The sequence below is a fragment of the Girardinichthys multiradiatus genome, chromosome 13 (genome assembly GCF_021462225.1).
Source record: "Girardinichthys multiradiatus isolate DD_20200921_A chromosome 13, DD_fGirMul_XY1, whole genome shotgun sequence".
NCBI classification, from domain to species: domain Eukaryota; kingdom Metazoa; phylum Chordata; class Actinopteri; order Cyprinodontiformes; family Goodeidae; genus Girardinichthys; species Girardinichthys multiradiatus.
In genome coordinates, this window is record NC_061806.1 from 28,458,748 (window position 1) to 28,476,732 (window position 17,985).

At 42.5% G+C, this 17,985-nt stretch overlaps 1 protein-coding gene across 1 annotated transcript in view; it reads left to right on the top strand.

Annotated features, from left to right (window-relative positions):
- Positions 1–16,496, top strand: part of LOC124878703 (beta/gamma crystallin domain-containing protein 1-like) — a 40,300-nt gene extending 23,804 nt beyond the window's left edge. The window contains exons 8-25 of the mRNA XM_047382797.1: positions 1,821–1,868; positions 5,042–5,160; positions 7,437–7,647; positions 8,607–8,746; positions 8,835–8,961; positions 9,051–9,086; positions 9,168–9,307; positions 9,386–9,512; positions 9,852–10,006; positions 10,085–10,211; positions 10,290–10,322; positions 11,416–11,528; positions 12,097–12,226; positions 12,299–12,438; positions 12,513–12,636; positions 13,008–13,160; positions 13,606–13,765; positions 15,717–16,496. Coding sequence (XP_047238753.1) covers positions 1,821–1,868; positions 5,042–5,160; positions 7,437–7,647; positions 8,607–8,746; positions 8,835–8,961; positions 9,051–9,086; positions 9,168–9,307; positions 9,386–9,512; positions 9,852–10,006; positions 10,085–10,211; positions 10,290–10,322; positions 11,416–11,528; positions 12,097–12,226; positions 12,299–12,438; positions 12,513–12,636; positions 13,008–13,160; positions 13,606–13,765; positions 15,717–15,805 — 2,172 coding nt within the window. The 3' untranslated portion in view covers positions 15,806–16,496. The remainder of the gene's footprint in view (positions 1–1,820; positions 1,869–5,041; positions 5,161–7,436; positions 7,648–8,606; positions 8,747–8,834; positions 8,962–9,050; positions 9,087–9,167; positions 9,308–9,385; positions 9,513–9,851; positions 10,007–10,084; positions 10,212–10,289; positions 10,323–11,415; positions 11,529–12,096; positions 12,227–12,298; positions 12,439–12,512; positions 12,637–13,007; positions 13,161–13,605; positions 13,766–15,716) is intronic.
- Positions 16,497–17,985: the final 1,489 nt, after the last annotated feature.

The following is a 17,985-nucleotide window of genomic DNA, read 5'->3' on the forward strand; positions in this document are numbered from 1 at the left end:
TGCTTCTGAGGTTCAGTGAATGCATCATGATCTGCAGCTGGCCAACAAGATTATTAAAGATGTCAGAGAGAGATCTGCTCACAGACAAAGAATAACTTGTTTTATAATTTACCATTAAATCATTCTTTCAACTGCATCAACAATAGAATAAAAACATGTATTACGTAAAAAGGCTTTAGGTTTGTGTGATCCTTTAAAAATCTCACCTCTGAGGTGAAAAATCTGACTCCGAGGCTATTCCAGGTGTTTGTTCCTCTGCAGGGAAACATTAGAGCAAACCTGCAGAGGAACAGTTATGTGAGACACACCTGTTGTCAGGCCTACAGTGACCAGTTGGTCTGATCCGCTGCAGGAGTCTGGAGTCTTGATAAGAGAATAGATTAGAAAAGGGATAACCTTTATTGTCGCTCAGTTGTGAAACTCATTGTTAGATTGCAGAGCTTAAACTATGGTTCAGTTTGTGCAATCAGTGTTCTAGTTTTCGTAGAAGAAGAGTAGATGTTTCAGACCTTTTACTGGGAAGCTTAAAAAAAAGAAAGTGAGAACAGTTCCTGCAGAAATCATCTGGATGAACTGGGAGGATTTTTCTTTTTACCTGTTGGATTTGGAATGAAATAAAGACCTAAATTCAAAAAAGCTGAAGCTGACATTTTCTCTGTGTAGAAATGAAGCTGGCAGAGTCCTGGCAGACTGCATTTATCAGAATGTAAAGCAGCTGTTCTAAAATCCTGCAGAAAGTCCATGCTTCACTTTTAGGTAAATATTGTCAGAGCTGTCTACACCCATCGCAGCTATCTGTCTGTTCCTGCAGAGACGCAGCCGCACCTATCCTTCACATTCATCCTCTCGTTTGTTTGATGAGGTGGAAGACGAGGTGACGGAAAGATAATTTGCTTTCCTCCAGGACCTCTCTCTGCTGCTCTTCATCACATGTTCATCTGTCTCTTTGTGGATGTGAGATTCTGCTGAAACAGCACATTTTCTGGCTCCAGGGAGGAACACTGACCTATGTGTTGTTTAAGCTCTGATGATGCTGAGATATAGGAATGTGATGGCAACTCCTGAATGCCTGTCAGCCAGCAGCTAGGATCAGGTTTGTCTACCAAAAAGCATCAGCAGTGTTGATTCTGGTGGATGGCTTGGGGCTCTCCTGACCAACCCTAACCAGCACCATTCCCTTCCTACAAACAACAACAAGCACGCTATGTTTTATTAATGCTTAGAAACATGTAGAGCATGAACCCAGAGGCGCCTCTGAGGGCTCAGAGTGTTTTAATGAATGAGTCAGACGTGTGTGACGCTGGCTTTCTGGACCTGCTAGCAGAAAACAACCTGCAGACCATGTTTTCATGTAAGAAGGAGGCAACAAAAGCTGCAGGATGCAGAGTTTACATTTATTCTGTGACCCAGCAGCTGAAAACATCTTTAGCCTCTCCGTGTCAAGGTGGCTGCGTATCTGCAGAACACCATAAATGAAGTCAGAGAAGCGAGAGTTGAAACAGGATCTGTTGTCAGAAACATGATCCTATCAGTTGCCTTTTTCCTGCACAGCTGAGGTCAGATGATACCTGAGACTCTAACCTGAACAAATCTGACCCAGAAACCCACCTGTTCCTCCTGCTGAGCCTCAGGAATCCTGAAACGTTCCAGGGCTACAGATCTTCTTCCTGATTTTAAAAAGCCACAGGATGATATAATGTTCATCACATCTCCTCTCTGATTCCAACAGAACCTGTGAGACCGGGTCACAAGTTTGGATCGTCTGGTAGCTGTACTGATGATGTTTGTTCATAAAAGCGTTTTTTTCTGTGTGTCTGCAGTTGACTAAAGAGAAGGATCATGGGAAGCTCAACCCTCGTCCAGGAAAGGTGAGTTTCACCAAAAACCAGGAAAACTACAGTTGGTCCAAATAACGTCACACCCTAAGAACAGAGCCAGAGTTTAAAACTGGTTCCTGCTGCTCATTTTTCAATCCTAAAGAATCATAAAATGTTAAAACTGTGGAAGATTGTTCACAAGAAGAAAGTCAGAAGCAGAAAGACATTCTGTCCCATTTAGACTTTTTGCAAGAAAAGACTAACGTGTCTCGTGTAGAAGCTGAGTCCACTTTACAACATCTGGCTTTATTCAGCTGGATCTCTGCAGCATGTGTGAGTTTAGATGAGAAACCTTCATATCCTGTAGATCAACCAATGGAGTCAGGCTGCAGAACAGAACTATTAAAGCTTGTCCAACTCTGGTCCTCTAAAGATCTGTAAAGATATGCTGGTGAGAGTGTGAGATCCAGAACAACTGCAACTGGACTCCTTCCCTTGTTTCCTTAAAATGTTTCACCTTTCATCTGAATAACTTCATCAGTTCTGAATATGGGTTGGAAGTATCATGCTTGTAAGCCGTAATCGGCACCGCCATACAAATGGGTCCTTCTATTTATTTATTTTACACTTTCCCAGCTTGAGTAGATCTTTACTGAGTTCTTTGGACTTTCTCATAGTTCTGAGTCTGGGCCAGCCCAGTCACTAAACAGAATGTAGCAGGCCTTGTTCTCAGCAGGTTGAACAGAACCTTCAGCATCAGTTACTGATCAATCTAAATGTATGAATATATCTGAGCCTGTGTGGATCAGAGGAAATCCATGATAGATTAAGACTTCTTGATCTTAAGACTCTTTGTAGTTCTGTGTTGAATAATCATTTCGCTCCCTGGACACTGGAGGAGGAATAGTTGAAATAAATCCCTGGTTTAATCTGACATGCATGAACATGATGATGGGAACATGGACTGTAAATTTGAAGATGTTGTTCTGAAACCACTTGCAGATCAGTTGATTCTTCTCCATCTGTCAGACAATAACGAGGGGAACTCCTCGTTAGTTACCTGGTTTTCTGAACGTGTTTCTTCAATTGCAGATGTTTTATCAGATAAAGTTTATCAGGCAGATGTGAACCTCTGGATGGTTTATTAGTCTGTTTAGTCTTAATTTATGACACCGTAAAACTGAAATAAACTCAAATAATGACTAACGGTGAAGATAACATGGCTGCTTTGCAGCAATTGACTCCAGAAAGTCTCCAGATAAAAATCATCTAATGTTTTTGCTTCAGACTTTTAATTTAATTCAAGACAAACATTCCAGATTAGTCGTAATTCTCAGATACTTCCACATATTGTTCTCATTAAAGTTGCCTGCGGGTGGGGGGGGTTGACTGTATTGTGGTTTCTTAATAACTGTTTGATGGTTGCTCTTCTTCAGAAGAACTGGTTAAATCACCTTCAGCAGAAAACCACAGTTCTCTCACAGCCAGGACCTGTTCTGGTTTCGGTTATTAAATTATTATCAGACCTGCTGGAGCATGTAGCTGCAGGTTGAGTTCACCGGCACCATGACCCGTCCATTCTCTCCCCTGCGGCTGCTACTGCTCCACGGCGCTCGTCTTTTTACTGAAAGAGGCAGAATCCAAGCGGTGGAGCTGAACTTCAGCTTCTCCTCCACGCTGCAGGGCTAGAGAGCTCTGAACCTGTCTGAGCTGAGGAAGCAGGAGGGGCTTCCATCAGAGTTCCTAACAGGGTTCCTGTCAGACTTCCTTGTATCCATTCTCAATAGAAGCAATAGAAGAAAATAGTATTTTTATTTTCTTGATTTTTGTCTCATTTACTAACCAGAGTAAAGACAAATATCAGTTTTAAAATGATGATTTCATTTATTAAGGGAAACAATCTATGCAAACCAACCTGAACCTTTTTAAAAATGTACTTGCCCCCCTTGTTTCATTATGATCAACTGAGATTTCCTACTTTTTTTAGTTTAGTTTACTAGCCAAACCCGGGCCTTACAATTACTACCTAAATAATCAATAAATTAGTTAAAATGAACCTGTATGACAACATGAAGTAGGCTTGAAGATCATCAATCTCTGATCTAAAGAAATTCAAAAACACATGAGAAACAAGGTCACTGACATTTATCAGTCTGGAAAGGGTTACAAAGCTGTTTCTAAGGCTTTGGGTCTCCAGAGGAGAACAGTTAGAACCATTATCCCACATGGAACAGTGGAGAACGTTCCCAGGAGAGGCTAGCCTACGAAACTTTCTCCAAGAGCTCATCAACAACTCATCCTGGAGGTCAGAGAAAAACCTAGAACAGCATCTAAAGCCCTGCAGGCCTCACTGCCTCTGTTAAGGTCAGAGGTCATGAATCAACAAATAAGAAAGAGAGACTGGGCAAAATTGGCCTACGTCTAAGACCAGAAACACTGCTGCTGAACATTACATCCGCAGTCAACGTGTTGGTAGTGTCATGGTCTGGGCTGCTTTCCAGCTTCAGAATCTGGAATACTGGCTGTATGGAACCATGAATTCTGCTTCCCAGGAAACTCCTGAAGGGGAATGTCCAACGATCAGTTTGTGACCCTTAGCTAAAGCTCACTGGGGTTCTGCAGCAGGACAATGATCCAGAGAACACCAGCAATTACTGTCTGAAGGTTCTGAAGCGACCTAGTCAAAGTTTATATTTAAATCTGACTGAAATGAATGCTAGAAAACCCCCCAATGTGTCTGCATTAAATCAATTCTGCAAGGTACACTGGGTCCAGACTCCTCTAGTGACTCTGGAGAAACTACCTGTTATTAGGATTAGGGGGTAAATACTCTTCACATTAGGTTGGTTTGGTTTGGATAGATTTATCAAGATCAAATTATCATCTTTTTCTGATACTAAAATTTGTTTGACCTGAAACGATTAAATGTGACAATATAAGGGTGTAAATACTTTTTCACAGCACTGACAGATCTCAGAATGATAGTAGTTCTTGTTTTTGTGCAGCATGAGAACCAGCACGCCGCTGTTAGAGGTTTGCTGTTTGTGATGCTTCAGAGTAAAAATCTGTCAAAGTGACGCTGAAGTCTAAACATTTTTAAGGTGGAGGTTGCTCCACCTCTAAAGCTGCTGAAGTCAACTCTGAGAGCCAGCATAGCAGAACCATCTCTGAAACATCATGACTGAAGGATTCTCCCTCTGAATAACCTCTTCTTCTCTGAATAGATGTATATCTTTGATCGGCCGGGAATGTGCGGTCAGAGGATGGAGATCCACGGTGACATCATTGATGCCACAACCTGGGAGCTGCAGGAGACCATCTCCATTAGGGTGGTCAGAGGAGGGTGAGCTGCTGCACACAGGTTCTGTGACATAGTGGTCCAATTAACAGCCAGGCAGCTCAAACGGAGCTGCCTCGGACCTGGTTATCCATTCCACCGAGCAATCAGACGTCAGTGTAGGAGACCAGAGCACTACTGCACCACTAGCAGATCAGTTGATTCTTCTCCATCTGTCAGATAGTAAAGATCTGAGCTCCTCGTTAGTTCTCTGGTTTTCTGGATGGGTTTGCTCAGGTTGCAGATGTTTGATCAGATGAGGTTTATCAGCCAGATGTGAACCTCTGGATGGTTTTTTTAGTCTCTTTGGTCTTAGCTTATGACACAAATTATTACAGTAATATTTGGCCCTGTCCGTAAAAGTGAAATAAAGTAAATCAAAGGCAGTTATATCAAATTATTAAATTAACGGTGATGATAACATGGCCGCTTTGCAGCTTCTGACTCCAGAAAATCTCCAGATAGAAATCAATAAATGTTTTTTCTTCGGAACTTTAATATGATTCAAGATAAACATTCCAATCTATTCCACATTCATCATAAATCTCTCGTACTTCCACATAATGTTCTTATAAAAGGCTTTCTGGGGATGTGTGTGTTGTGGTTTCTTAATAACTGTTTAATGGTTGCTCTTCTTCAGAAGAACTGGTTAAACCAAATCACCTTCAGCAGAAAATCACAGCCCTCTCAGAGCCAGGACCTGTTCTGGTTTCTGTTATTAAATGTCAGACCTGCTGGAGCATGTAGCTGCTGGTTGAGTTCACGTCACCATGACCCGTCCACTTTGTCCCCTGCTCGGCTGTCTTAAACCAGTTTGAGCCAGTTTCATTTACATTTTTTAAAGATGAATCAATGAAATATTGAGGTTTCCTTGCTGCCTGCATTTCTCTTTAAAGAGGTTCTTCCTTCAACTCCAACCTCAGTTTAATAGCGGTGTTACTTCCAGTGAGGTCCATGATGTTTTTAAACATGCAGCTGTAAACCCATTGGTACAAAACAGGGCCTGGACCCCTCAGTCTGTTTAAACTTCAGAGTGAAATCCAAACTTCCACTCCTTTCAAATGAAACTGTGGACCACATCCTTCTTCTGGTTTGTAACACTGTTCGGCTTAAAGGTCCAGCACTTCCTTCTCACCTGAGCGACAGAACGTTCAGTGTTGAAAATGCGCTGTCCACCTCAGCCCCTCTTTCAAGCGGTGTTCATCAGGGTTCAGTACTTGGTCCTCTTCTTTTTTTCTCCCTCTGAGGCCTATTCTTTGAAAACATGGCATCTCCTTCCACTGCTATGGAGACAGCTACCAGATTTATCTGCCTCTAACACCTAAGGAGCCAGGCTCCAGCCAACCTGCATCAAATTGTCTTGAGGACATCAATGCGTTTAAGACAACATTTATTAAATTAATTTCAGTCCAGGCTCAGTAGAGTTGGGTATGGATGGTTACTCTCTTCAGTTTCCCACATGTGTGATTGGATCACCCAGAACACCTTTTGGTGCCAGATCTGAACTGGATCAATAAAACTCCAGTTTGTTTGACACAAACTCTGGTTCCTACATTCAAACTTAGAAAAAATTGCAGGCAACATTAATAATTGAACAGTCGTTTTGTTCTCTGATATCTCTCAAAACCAGATCGGGTATCAAGTCCAAGAACAGAATTTCAAAGTGGTTCTGACAGCTTGCTGAGAATCTGGAAGAGTTAAGATGGCTTTAAAGAGCCTTAAAATGGTTTATTGTCCTTCAGCATGTTGTAAAGATGATCTCCTATAATTAAACCTCACCAGTTAGCTAAGCAGCATCTCTTCCTCATTCCACCGAGACTTTCTGAAACTTTGTCACATGCAAACATAAAGCACCACACCCAGCCTCTGTGGAGTTGGGGGTGGGTGGAGGATTTTCCTGTCACTCAGGCAGCAGATGAGCTGTGGAGGTGTAGAACCACACCTGCAGCTGCAGCGTGCTTCATGTGGGGAATGTTTGGTCCAACTGCAGAGTGATGGAGCTTATCTGACCTGTAACGCTTCATTTTACTCCATCAGCTCACAGCTGTCAGATCCTTTACTCATCCTGGGGAGGGCCAGTGATGGAGGAATAAAGACACTGACACATTAACCTTTGACCTCAAACACCAGTCCATCATCAACAGCCACATAAATCAGGTTTCCAGGAACTTTTTAAAGAACGTTAAGTTACTCCTGTTTTAACCTTCAGTCAGGACTGTTCAGGTGTAAAATCTCCTCCAAACAGGATTTTCTAACTATCTCCTCTTCCTGGTATCCTTCAGGTGGGTTCTTTATGAGAAGCCTAACTTTAAAGGGGAGAAAATCGCCCTAGATGAGGGAGACGTGGAGCTCACCTGTCCCTTCAGACCACCCGAGGAGCAGCTGCAAAACGGACAAAAGGAGGATCATCAGAAGGAGAAGGAGCAGAACGGTGAAATGACAGAGGAGCAGACTCGGAAGTTCATCATCGGATCAGTGCGCAGAGCAGTCAGAGTGAGATGGCTTCACTTTTCCTAAAACTGTTTCCACACAGAGGGATGATGCTGTGGGCCAGGAGCGCTTAGAGCCCCCCCCCCCCCAGTTGTGGGGTGTGTATGTAGAGGGTGTTAAGCTGAGCAGGTCCCTGGAATATCTTCCTGGGAGCTTCACAAATTCCCTTTTTATACCTGCAACAGGGATGTGTTCATCACCAGAACAGAATGTGAGGAGATGATTCCTCGGTTTCCTTTAGTGATCTCAGACAGAATTATGATTAATGATCATCATCATGTGATTTTATTCCCGTTTATCCTCCTGTCATCATCCTGAGCGGCAGTTTATCCTGATAACTCCACAGTTGGTCTGGGAGCAGAACATCAAACCTGATTCAGGCTCTGAGTTTATCTGAGTCTCTTTGGAGGAGAAATAATTTATTCTTTACCTATTCCTGTTTAGGCTCCACTGTGCTCTCAGTAGCACCACCTAGTGGCCCTATTCAGTTTCTTCAACATGGACCTTTTAAAGGAAATGTGACCTGATAAAAACAGTCTGGAGAAGCTCCCACTGGAGTTTTTTCTGCTGATTCAGTTTGTTGCATAACTTTCTCTGGGTGTAAGACTTCCAGAACTAGATAAAGGTGACAGTGTTTCAGTAACGGTACATCTTTGTCTCAGGTCCAGCTGAGGAACAATTATGAAATCATGAAGACTGTCCAGTCACTTCTTTGTTCCTCTGCTTTTTCTGTCATATTGACTTCTTTGAGAAGCTCACTGTTGAAAAACAGTCTTCATCTGTCAGGTTCCACTGGAACCTTGGTTTCTGACCTTCGGCTCCATAACCACGGTTCCTCAGATTGCTTGAAACCGTTAATCTACAGAAACAGGACTGTCTTTTTAGAGCTTCTGACTTGACGCCGGTGGTTACTTCCATATTGTCTCTCATATCTGTTAGTTGTTCTCTGTGTCGTTCCTCAGGACTACAGTGTTCCAGAAATCTGTCTCTTCCCAGAAGAGAAGGCAGAGGGGAAGAAGGTCATTTTCAGGGACACCTCAGAGGACGCCAGGATCTTTGGGTTTCCCATCAAAGCCAATTCCATTATCGTGAATGCTGGGCTGTGAGTGATCTTTGAAAAGATGCATTTCTATCCGCAGAGGTGGCTCCAGGACTATTTTTTACTCGCATTATGTTTTTCTGCTCCTCAGATGGCTCGTGTTTGCTCAGCCCTTCTTCCAGGGTGTCCCACGTATCCTGGAGGTGGGGGGCTACTCCAATCCCACGGAGTGGGGGGTGGAAAACCCCCACGTGGCGTCTGTGCATCCGCTCAAAATGGTGAGTATTCCTGATTCAGAAATCTTTAAGTGATGAAGCCTGGGTTTTTGTTTCCTGTCTGTTATAAGCTGAATTTGGTTCTGTGACAGGGAGAACCTCGGGTGGAGAACATGAGGGAACCGAAGGTGAGACCCTGCATCAGTGTCTAATTTTATCTTGCAGATTACCAACAAACCAGCATCCTGATTGTTCCTATTTGTCCTCAGATGGTGATCTATGAGAAGCCATACTTCACTGGGAAATCTAGGACCATCACCTCCAACATGAGGGACTTCCTCAGCCGGACCGACCGCCAGCAAACTGTCTTCTTGGGCAGTCTTGGCTCGCTAAAGGTCCTGGGAGGAATGTGAGTGCAGCTCTGATTGAATGTGTTAATAACTGACCAGACCAGTCTGAACATCTCTGTCTGCCTCTGCTGCTCCAGCTGGGTGGGATATGAGAAGGAGGGCTTCCGTGGACATCAGTACCTACTGGAGGAGGGGGAGTACCATGACTGGAGGGTGTGGGGGGGCTGCGACTTGGAGCTGCGCTCTGTCCGGATCATCTGTGCGGTAGGTCCCTGTTTTGTTGGGCTTCGTGTTGGGAAAGTTTTGTAATAGAGATGTAGCTTACATGTGAGGTGGAGAATTCTCCATCCTGACCAGAACATGCTGCTGGACCACCTTCACAACCATCTAAACTTAGTTTAATTGGTTGGAGATGGTTTTAGGAGAACTCCTTCTGTTAACAAATGATCAACCTAAAGGCTGTGGTCATTTAAACATCATGTGGACATCATGAGTTCTAGATGATAAACTGCTGAGGAGCTGTTCAGAGAAGACTTGATTAAAGTCGAACCAACATGAAGGGCTTACTCAGACCACTGAATCCGTTTCCTGTCCTGTTTCCAGGACCTGACAGACCCAATGATGACGATGTTCGAGCAGCCTGAGGAAGAGGATGGTGTAACGGAGGAGAAACCATTCGATGTGACTGAGGCCATCCCTGACGTGGAGCTGTTTCAGCATAAGACCTCCACTCGCTCCATCTACGTCCTCAGTGGACTGTAGGTTCTTCTACATCTTCAGTCGGTGACTTCCAGTGTGTCCCAGCAATCATCTCACACTCTGACTCTCCCTTCCAGCTGGATCGCCTACTCTCATGTGGACTTCTCAGGGAACCAGTACATCCTGGAGAAAGGCTTCTACAATAACTGTGCTGACTGGGGCTCTCTGGACACCCGGGTCTGCTCGGTCCAGCCCATCTTACCGGTGAGGACCTGTCAGATGTTCAGAAAACCATCTCAATGAGAGCTCAGCTGGTTTCACTCATACGCTATTGTGTTTCAGGCCCCAGCAGATGCCTCCAGCACCAAAGACAAGGTGAGTTTTGGAAAACATTCATCTTTGAATCAGGACCTGTATGTGTTGTGTGTTTGGGACGGTTTTATCTCCATTTCATGGATTGTTTGGTGTTAAAACATGAACTCTGCAGAGTTTTCAGATCAGACAGATGATCTGCTTCTACTTTTGGTTAAATTTATTTAAAGACACTTCGAACATTCGATTATAAGAAGAGATGCATTTATGCTGATGGTTAAATGCACCAGCATCTATTAAATAAATGAAAGTGTGATTCAGCCTGAAGGTTGTTTTCATGTCAGCATGACTTGTTTTACTCTAAAGTCCAACAGTTGCAGCGATTTTATAAAGAAAATCGTCTTTCACGTTTTTGCAAATCAGGAAATATAAAAACAGATCAGAGCTTTAAAGGTTATAAAATGATTTCAGTCCAATATCAGGTGAACAGAAACAAAAAAGCTGCATCTCAATGAAGGACAAGACGTCTGGGACAATGTCCTTTGGACAGATGAGACCTATGAAAGGCCTCATCATCTTTTGATGTCCTCTTGGATGGTGCGAGATGTTAAAGGTGAGACAGAAGTGGTGGTCTTCAAGGACAGCACCAGGTTTGGAGAAACCCAAGCACAGCAGATCAGGAGAGACACTTCACACCAACTTTAAAGCATGGTGGTGGAGGGCTGGTGATGTGGGCTTGTTTTAAGAAGCCTGGCACCAAGCTTCATCTTCGTTTAAAAAATGAGGACAGCATGAAATCTGATGTTTTTGGAAGCTTGACATTAGATTTAAAGTATTTTAGAAGCTAACATTAGGTTCTGATTCCTCTCTATTAAATCAGAACTTACTTAAATCACCTACATCCCACTGTGGACTTAGATTGCTTGGCAATCAGACCAACTTCTTTAGTTAAAATATGAAATCTTCATTTAAATCAGAAAAAAGGTAAAACATTTCTCTAAGAATCTACATATGTTCATTTTTAAATCTGGTCTAGTTTTTTGCTGCTCTGAACTTTCTGCTTTTTCACTCTTATTCCTCACATTTCGAAGATTCGTTCCTTTTTGCTGGTTTAAAACCGATCTAACAGCCTTGTGTTGGTTTTCCTCTCCGCCAGATCATCCTGTACTCTGAACCAGACTTCCAGGGTGAATGTCTCGTCTTTCACCACAGCCAGGGGACACTGTCAGATAAATTTATGGTCATGTCGTGTCAAGTGGTGAGAGGAAGGTGAGCAACCTCCGAGGATCCAGTGGAGGGGGAGTGATGAGGAAGACCACAGTTAAAAGGAACATAATGAAAATGTCATGTGAAGTTCAGATTAGTGAAGGTGAAACAGATGAAGAGGATAATGTAGCAAAGCTAAAATTACATTTTACTAAATGAAGTTTCACAATCACTCTAAAGAGTGAATACTCTCCTTCCACAGGCACAGTCAGCTCTGCTTATTTCTCTGGATCAATAATTTGACAATTAACCCAAAATTCAACTGTTCAAAATGGAAAAACTGAAAAAATAAAACCCAGAATTAACATCATTGATCAAACATTATCTCCTTGATACGGATTTAGAAAACAGAAAAAATCTAAATATCATTGATTAAAGAATAAGCAGGAAATGAAGCTTCAAACAACAAGGAGACACCTGACTAAAGGTCCCTTTTTAAAAGGGAACTGAAGGTTAAAGGTCACATTGGAGGTGCTTTCATTGTTTTGGTGCTTTGCTACTGTAATGATGGTGATGAGGAGGAGAAGGATGATGCTGATGGTGAGCATTAAGGTCTCTCTCTGTCTTCCAGTTGGGTCCTCTGTGAGAACAAACAGTTCTCTGGGAATATGTATGTTTTAACTGAGGAAGACTATCCCAGTTTAACCAGTATGGGCTGCCCCTCCAGCTGCTCGGTCCTCTCCATCAAGCTGGTGCCGATGGTGAGGAATCTCTCATGATGAAACGGAATGCTCTGTCGAGGTGTCAAGGCTAACGTTCATCTGTGTGTGCAGACGCTGTCGGTTCCGTCCATCTCTTTGTTTGGGCTCGAGGGTCTAGAGGGCAGAGAGATCACCACCGAGTCAGAGGTCATCAGTTTGGTCCGGGATGGCTTCAACAACCACATCCTGTCTGTCCGGGTCAACAGTGGCAGGTCAGTGTGTCACAGTGTGTGTCAGAGTGGCTGTCAGTCGGGTAACGTTAACTGGGTCTCTCTGTGTTGTGTAGCTGGGTGGTATGTGAACATAGCAACTACAGGGGGCGCCAGTTCCTCCTGGAGCCAATAGAAATCACCAACTGGCCCAAGTTCAGCTCCCTGCAAAGGATTGGCTCCATGTACCCCATCAGACAGGTTTGTTAACCATTCCTTTTTCTAATTATGACAGGTGAGTTTTTCCTGTGAGTGGAGGATGTTTAAAGATGATAAAACCCAGCTGACACATTTTTTAAAGCACTCTTAAACTGTTCTACTTCCACGTTGTGTGTACTTGATTTAATGACATCACACGAGGCAGCAAGAATGTAGTGATCAGCTGGCTTCAAACGCTCTCTGGCTGCAGAGGGTTTAATTTCTTCTGTTTCCTCCCCTTTGAAAATGTTTTATATTTTAAAGCACTTCTTTGATAAATCTGAAACATCTGTGTTTTTCATGAGTTAACTTTATTATAAAACCTCCAAAGCTGAACACTGACGGCTGCTTTAAACTATCCCATCCTCCTGCAGAAGCGGTACGTTTTCCGTGTGAAGAACAATGAGAGCGGCCACTTCCTGTCAGTGCAGGGAGTGGGGGAAAGGTTCAGTCGGGTGGTGGTGAAAGCGAAGGTGGAGCCGCAGAGCGACATCTGGTTCTACCAGGATGGACTGATTAAAAACAAGGTGATGATGCTGCGGGATGGAAAACAAAGATCTGATGCAACATCAGGAACATCTACAGAGTTAAAAGGAACTGCTTTGGTTAAATTTAATATCCTGGCTTCAGCATCCATTAAACATATTTAGTATTTTTCTTTCCAATTAGATTTTGGGCCAACAAACCTTTCTAATAGTATATTTCCATAGAATTAGAATTAAAAGATCTGTCCATCCTAAAGATCTGTCCAGCCTCCCTTATTTTAATCCATACAGGCATGCATGCATGGACACGTACTCATGTACCTACATGCAGGCATATCCATTTACGCCTGTTTACGTTTTATTTATTTTATCTCAGTTTTATGCAGTAAAGAGATCCAGTTTGCTAGATCTGATCCTTAGAGTTGTCTTAACTTTAGGACGGATTTAAGTTTAAACTTTAATTCATCTCCTTCTGCCCTTGCTGCAGCTGTCTACCAATATGTGTCTGCATGTCATGGGTAGTGTGGAGCCAGCAGCTAAGGTGGTTCTGTGGAACGAGTCCCACCAGTCGATCCAAACCTGGTCGGTGAAGATGAAAGGCCTCATCAGCAGCCTGACGTTTCCTGGAATGGTGCTGGATGTTAAAGGTGAGACGGGAAGAGTCGGGAATCAGACAGATCTATGGATCCGATATGATGAGACAACCTTTCTTTATTATTGTTCATTATATATTTGACCAATAATAATTTAGGTTATTTATTGTACTTTCTTACAGAAGTCTGTCCCTCTGCACTTATCTTTGAGTCTGTCTGTGTCAGCGTGGATTTCCTCAATTAATAATCACTATAATATGATGATCGAAACAGTCAGAGCTAAACAAAACTGTCCGTGAAACAGGATTTTTTTTCCTTTGCTTTTGAATGATTAATTATTGTTAACGAGAGAGTTAACAATGGCACCAATCTCTGTCAGAGAGGAGCACACATCTCCTAGGCTCTAAGAACAAACTTCCCTGCAGCTTCTGCTTAAGTCAGAGTAGAAATTTAAACATAATAAACAAAATAATGAATAACCTTCAGGTACCGACTCATGCTCTAAGAGTCTGAGACCCTTTCAGATCTTTCTCTGATCCCTGTTTGGGAAAGTCTCCTCATCTTTTTATATTATCTATGTAGATCTTGAAGGATGGGGAAGAGGTGCCGGGTCCATCCGGTAATCCATGGTCTTCAACCTCAGTCCCACCTTAGGTGGCAGAAGCTTCAGTCTCTCTCATCCAGAGGTGACACACAAGCAAGCTTGCTCTAGTATCAATCCACCATCTCCTTCTCAAGGCTGTGGACGGGCTGGCAGAATGTTGCTTCAGTAGGTTCGCTCCACACATGGCCAGCCACAGTGTTGTCTCTCTTCGTAGCAGCCCTGCGGCTGTGAGCCGGGCTTGGGCTGATGCAGCTATCGGTTTTCAGAGGGATGTTTAGACGAAATCCAGAAGAGAAACCCGTCTATTCTCCAGGATGGTAGGAATACAGCAGACAGAACTGATGAGCACCAACAACATTTTCTCCTCTCAGTCTTGAGGAACCAGTAGTCAGACAGCCCCTCTGATGACTAAACCTCTGCCTCACTGAAGTCCATATCGGGTCGACAAGAGCAGCTAATCATCAGCACGCACATGCTGTACCGGATGGTAACATAATTACATCTCGTCTAACCTTACCAACACTTTTATATATAAAAATGATCAGAACAGCTAAAATATTCTACCAAAAATATTTAAAATAATATTTTAGTTCAAAATCACTTTATCCAATAAAGCATCATCATAATTTACGGTTTAACTAAAGTTTTAACTTTCAAAAAGTAGTGATTCCACTCTCTAAAAGTGTTGAATAATCCGTCTCGCCATGGTCCATGTCCGAGTCTGTTGAGAAATCCAAGTTATTCCTGCCTCAAAAAACCAGCATACTGAAGGAATGAAATGGCATTGACATGAAAGGGGAGTTATGTCGCATGTTGGGGTCCCTCGAAGCCACATCATGGCTGAATATATATGCATCAAATCACAAATAGCAATGCCATTAAATACATCATTTACAAAATATTAACATTAACTTAAATCCCAACATTTCAGCACTAACTCTTTGAAACGAGGTGAAAAATATAAGTTATTAAATATTTGAGATGGGTGGCTGTGATCCTCAGGTGGTCCCACAGCAGTGTCATTAGGGCCTAAATGTCTGAAGATCAGAGACTTTCAGAGAATCTTCAGTTTGACAGTTAAAGGATCATTGAGCTGACTAAAAACAATGTTTTTTTATACATTGTGGACAACTGGAAAACCTTAGCTGCTCCATGTTTTTCTGGATTGTGCTACAGCCTGAAAAGACCTGCAGGTTTGGATGGAAATGATCAGACAAAAGGAAGTTAATGTGATGAAATGTTTTTGCTTCGTGCTGCCTGACATGAAATTATAAGAGTTCCTGCTGTTTTTATTGAGATGTTTCCATCCTGTTCCAGGTTGTTCTTCTGTAAGCTTGTAGATGTTCTACTGTAATATGTTCCACCTCCTCTTTAGCACACTGTCATCCTTGTTTTCTTCAGGTGGCCAAAACTACGATAAGGAACATTTGGTGGTGATGCCGGAGAACGATGAGAGTCCAAGTCAGCAGTGGGAGATCCAGCTGCTGTAGCCCTCAGTGGGAATGTAAACCTCCTGGTGCTGGATTCTTGATCTGCATGTTCTCCTGAACACACAGAGACCTTTAACAAGAAGACAGTGGAACTGCATCTGAACACACTGAGACAGTTTAACCAACATGTAGATAGTGGAGCTGTGTGACACAGCAGGATGTCCTGGAGATATGCTCCTTTTATTAAATATTGGTGTCAGATTGGAACCAGGTTGTCCTGGCTGCGTCCTCCCTGCAGGACACATTAGTCGAGTGTTTGGAGGATCTGCCGACCTGCAGGTGCTGTTCTGCAGTTCTGGAAACCAACTTCTGCTTCTCCATGAAGCTCCTGTAAATATTCTGCCTGTGTCAAACAGTTTATTCTGCCACTGGATGAGGCAGACAGCATGTGTACATGTGTGTGTGGATGCTGCTGTGTATCCTGTGGGAACGTAACTGCACTCGGGTTCTTCTTGTTGGACCCCTTTTTATGGCTTCTTAGTGTTACATGAACCTGCTTCAGCTCTATGTTAATATTTGAGATGAAATATATTCTGTTAGATGATGTTGAATGCAAGGGAAGGGTTTTAAAATGTTCAATAAAAAATAAAGGGAATGTTTTGTTTTGTTAGCTGGATCTGAAAAAGAGATCATCTCTTTGTAAAGTTCATAATTACATTTAAAATCTTATATAAAGCCTTTTATCATCAGACTCCATCCTGCATTAATAATCTTAGTCCTTATCCCCAGTCCAGAAGTCTATGCTCCCATAGAAAAAAACACAATCTACAAGTGACTTAGAAACCGAGCCGGAGGTGGGACAACATAGTAAGGGTCCAGTTCTGTGTCCAAAGCAAGTTCAACATACCCCGGACGAGCCCCCATTTCATAAACAACATGCAGACTGGTTACTTTACTGAGAGTATATAGGTTTAATTAAACATTACCTGCAGAGCTCAACATACCAGCCTGGATTATTTCTGAGCCTTTAAAGGTGCAGCTGATTCCCACAGTCAGACTGATGCAGACTGTTGCCTGAAGAGGGCGTAACAACCTGTGGATCCCTGGATCTTCAAGTTATCCTGCTCTTCTGCTACAGAAACCAGTTCAGATATGTGATTCTGGAACCTTCTCCATTTTAAAGATGAACCTATACGTTGTGTTGAAATTATCTTCTACTGCTAATAATTCATCTTAGCCTTTTATAAACATTGTTTTAGTTGTTCTTGATTAACTTCATATTGTATGTTCTTAGGTTTTGTTTCTGTGCAGCATTTTGTGATATTTACCAGGCTTCAGGAGTCTTAGGTAGCCCTACATAAAAACAGCCTGTACTTTCTAAAACTTAAAGGTTACCTCTTAGAACTTACCGATCACCATCAGAAATTTTCCTGAATAACGCCCAATCTTTCCTGGAACTTGCTGGTAAGCACCAGGAACGTTCCTAGTTACAAGTTACAAGTCACCATTTCAGTCCCTAAAAGTAGCTAGTAAGCTCCAGTGAAAAAAACCTTTAAGTTCATACTGCCATCAGCTGTAACCAACTGTATTAGTACTCAGTACATTCTGTCCAAGGAATCTGTAGTTTCTGGAAAGGTAAACATACATTTTCAAGGACGGTTAGTTTAGTGTTCCAGGCAAGTAGCCAGTAAGTTCTGGGAAAGGACCACGAGTTACAGAAACAGTACATCTAAGTTTAGGGGAACATGTGAGCAGAACATAGCCTCCTTATTCCAGAAAGATGACCTGTAAGTTGTGAGAAAGTAATCTTGAAATTAAAGAAACCCGAAGTTATCGGGAAATAACCAGCATTTTCCTGTAAATTCCAGAAGTGTCCAAAGTACCCTGCAAGTTTTGGGGAGCACTATTTAATGTATAATAAGGAAAGTAACTTGTAAGTATAAGAGGAGTAATCTGGAAACAAGTCTGCAGTTTTTACTAAGGTAACCTATAAGATTTGGGAATCAGTTCGCAAAATTAACCTATAAGTCCAAGGAGAGAAGCCTGTAACTTCTAGAAAAGTTATGTATTCTCTGCAAATCTAACCTGCTGTAACTAGTTGTAGAAAGTAACCTGAAATGTTTAGTCATCTGTAAGTTCCAGAAAGCACATTACGTTCAAGAAAAGTAACCTCCAAGCCATATGAAAGTACTAAGTATGTTCATGAGAGGTAACCTGTGAGACAGTAAGTTCCAGGACGT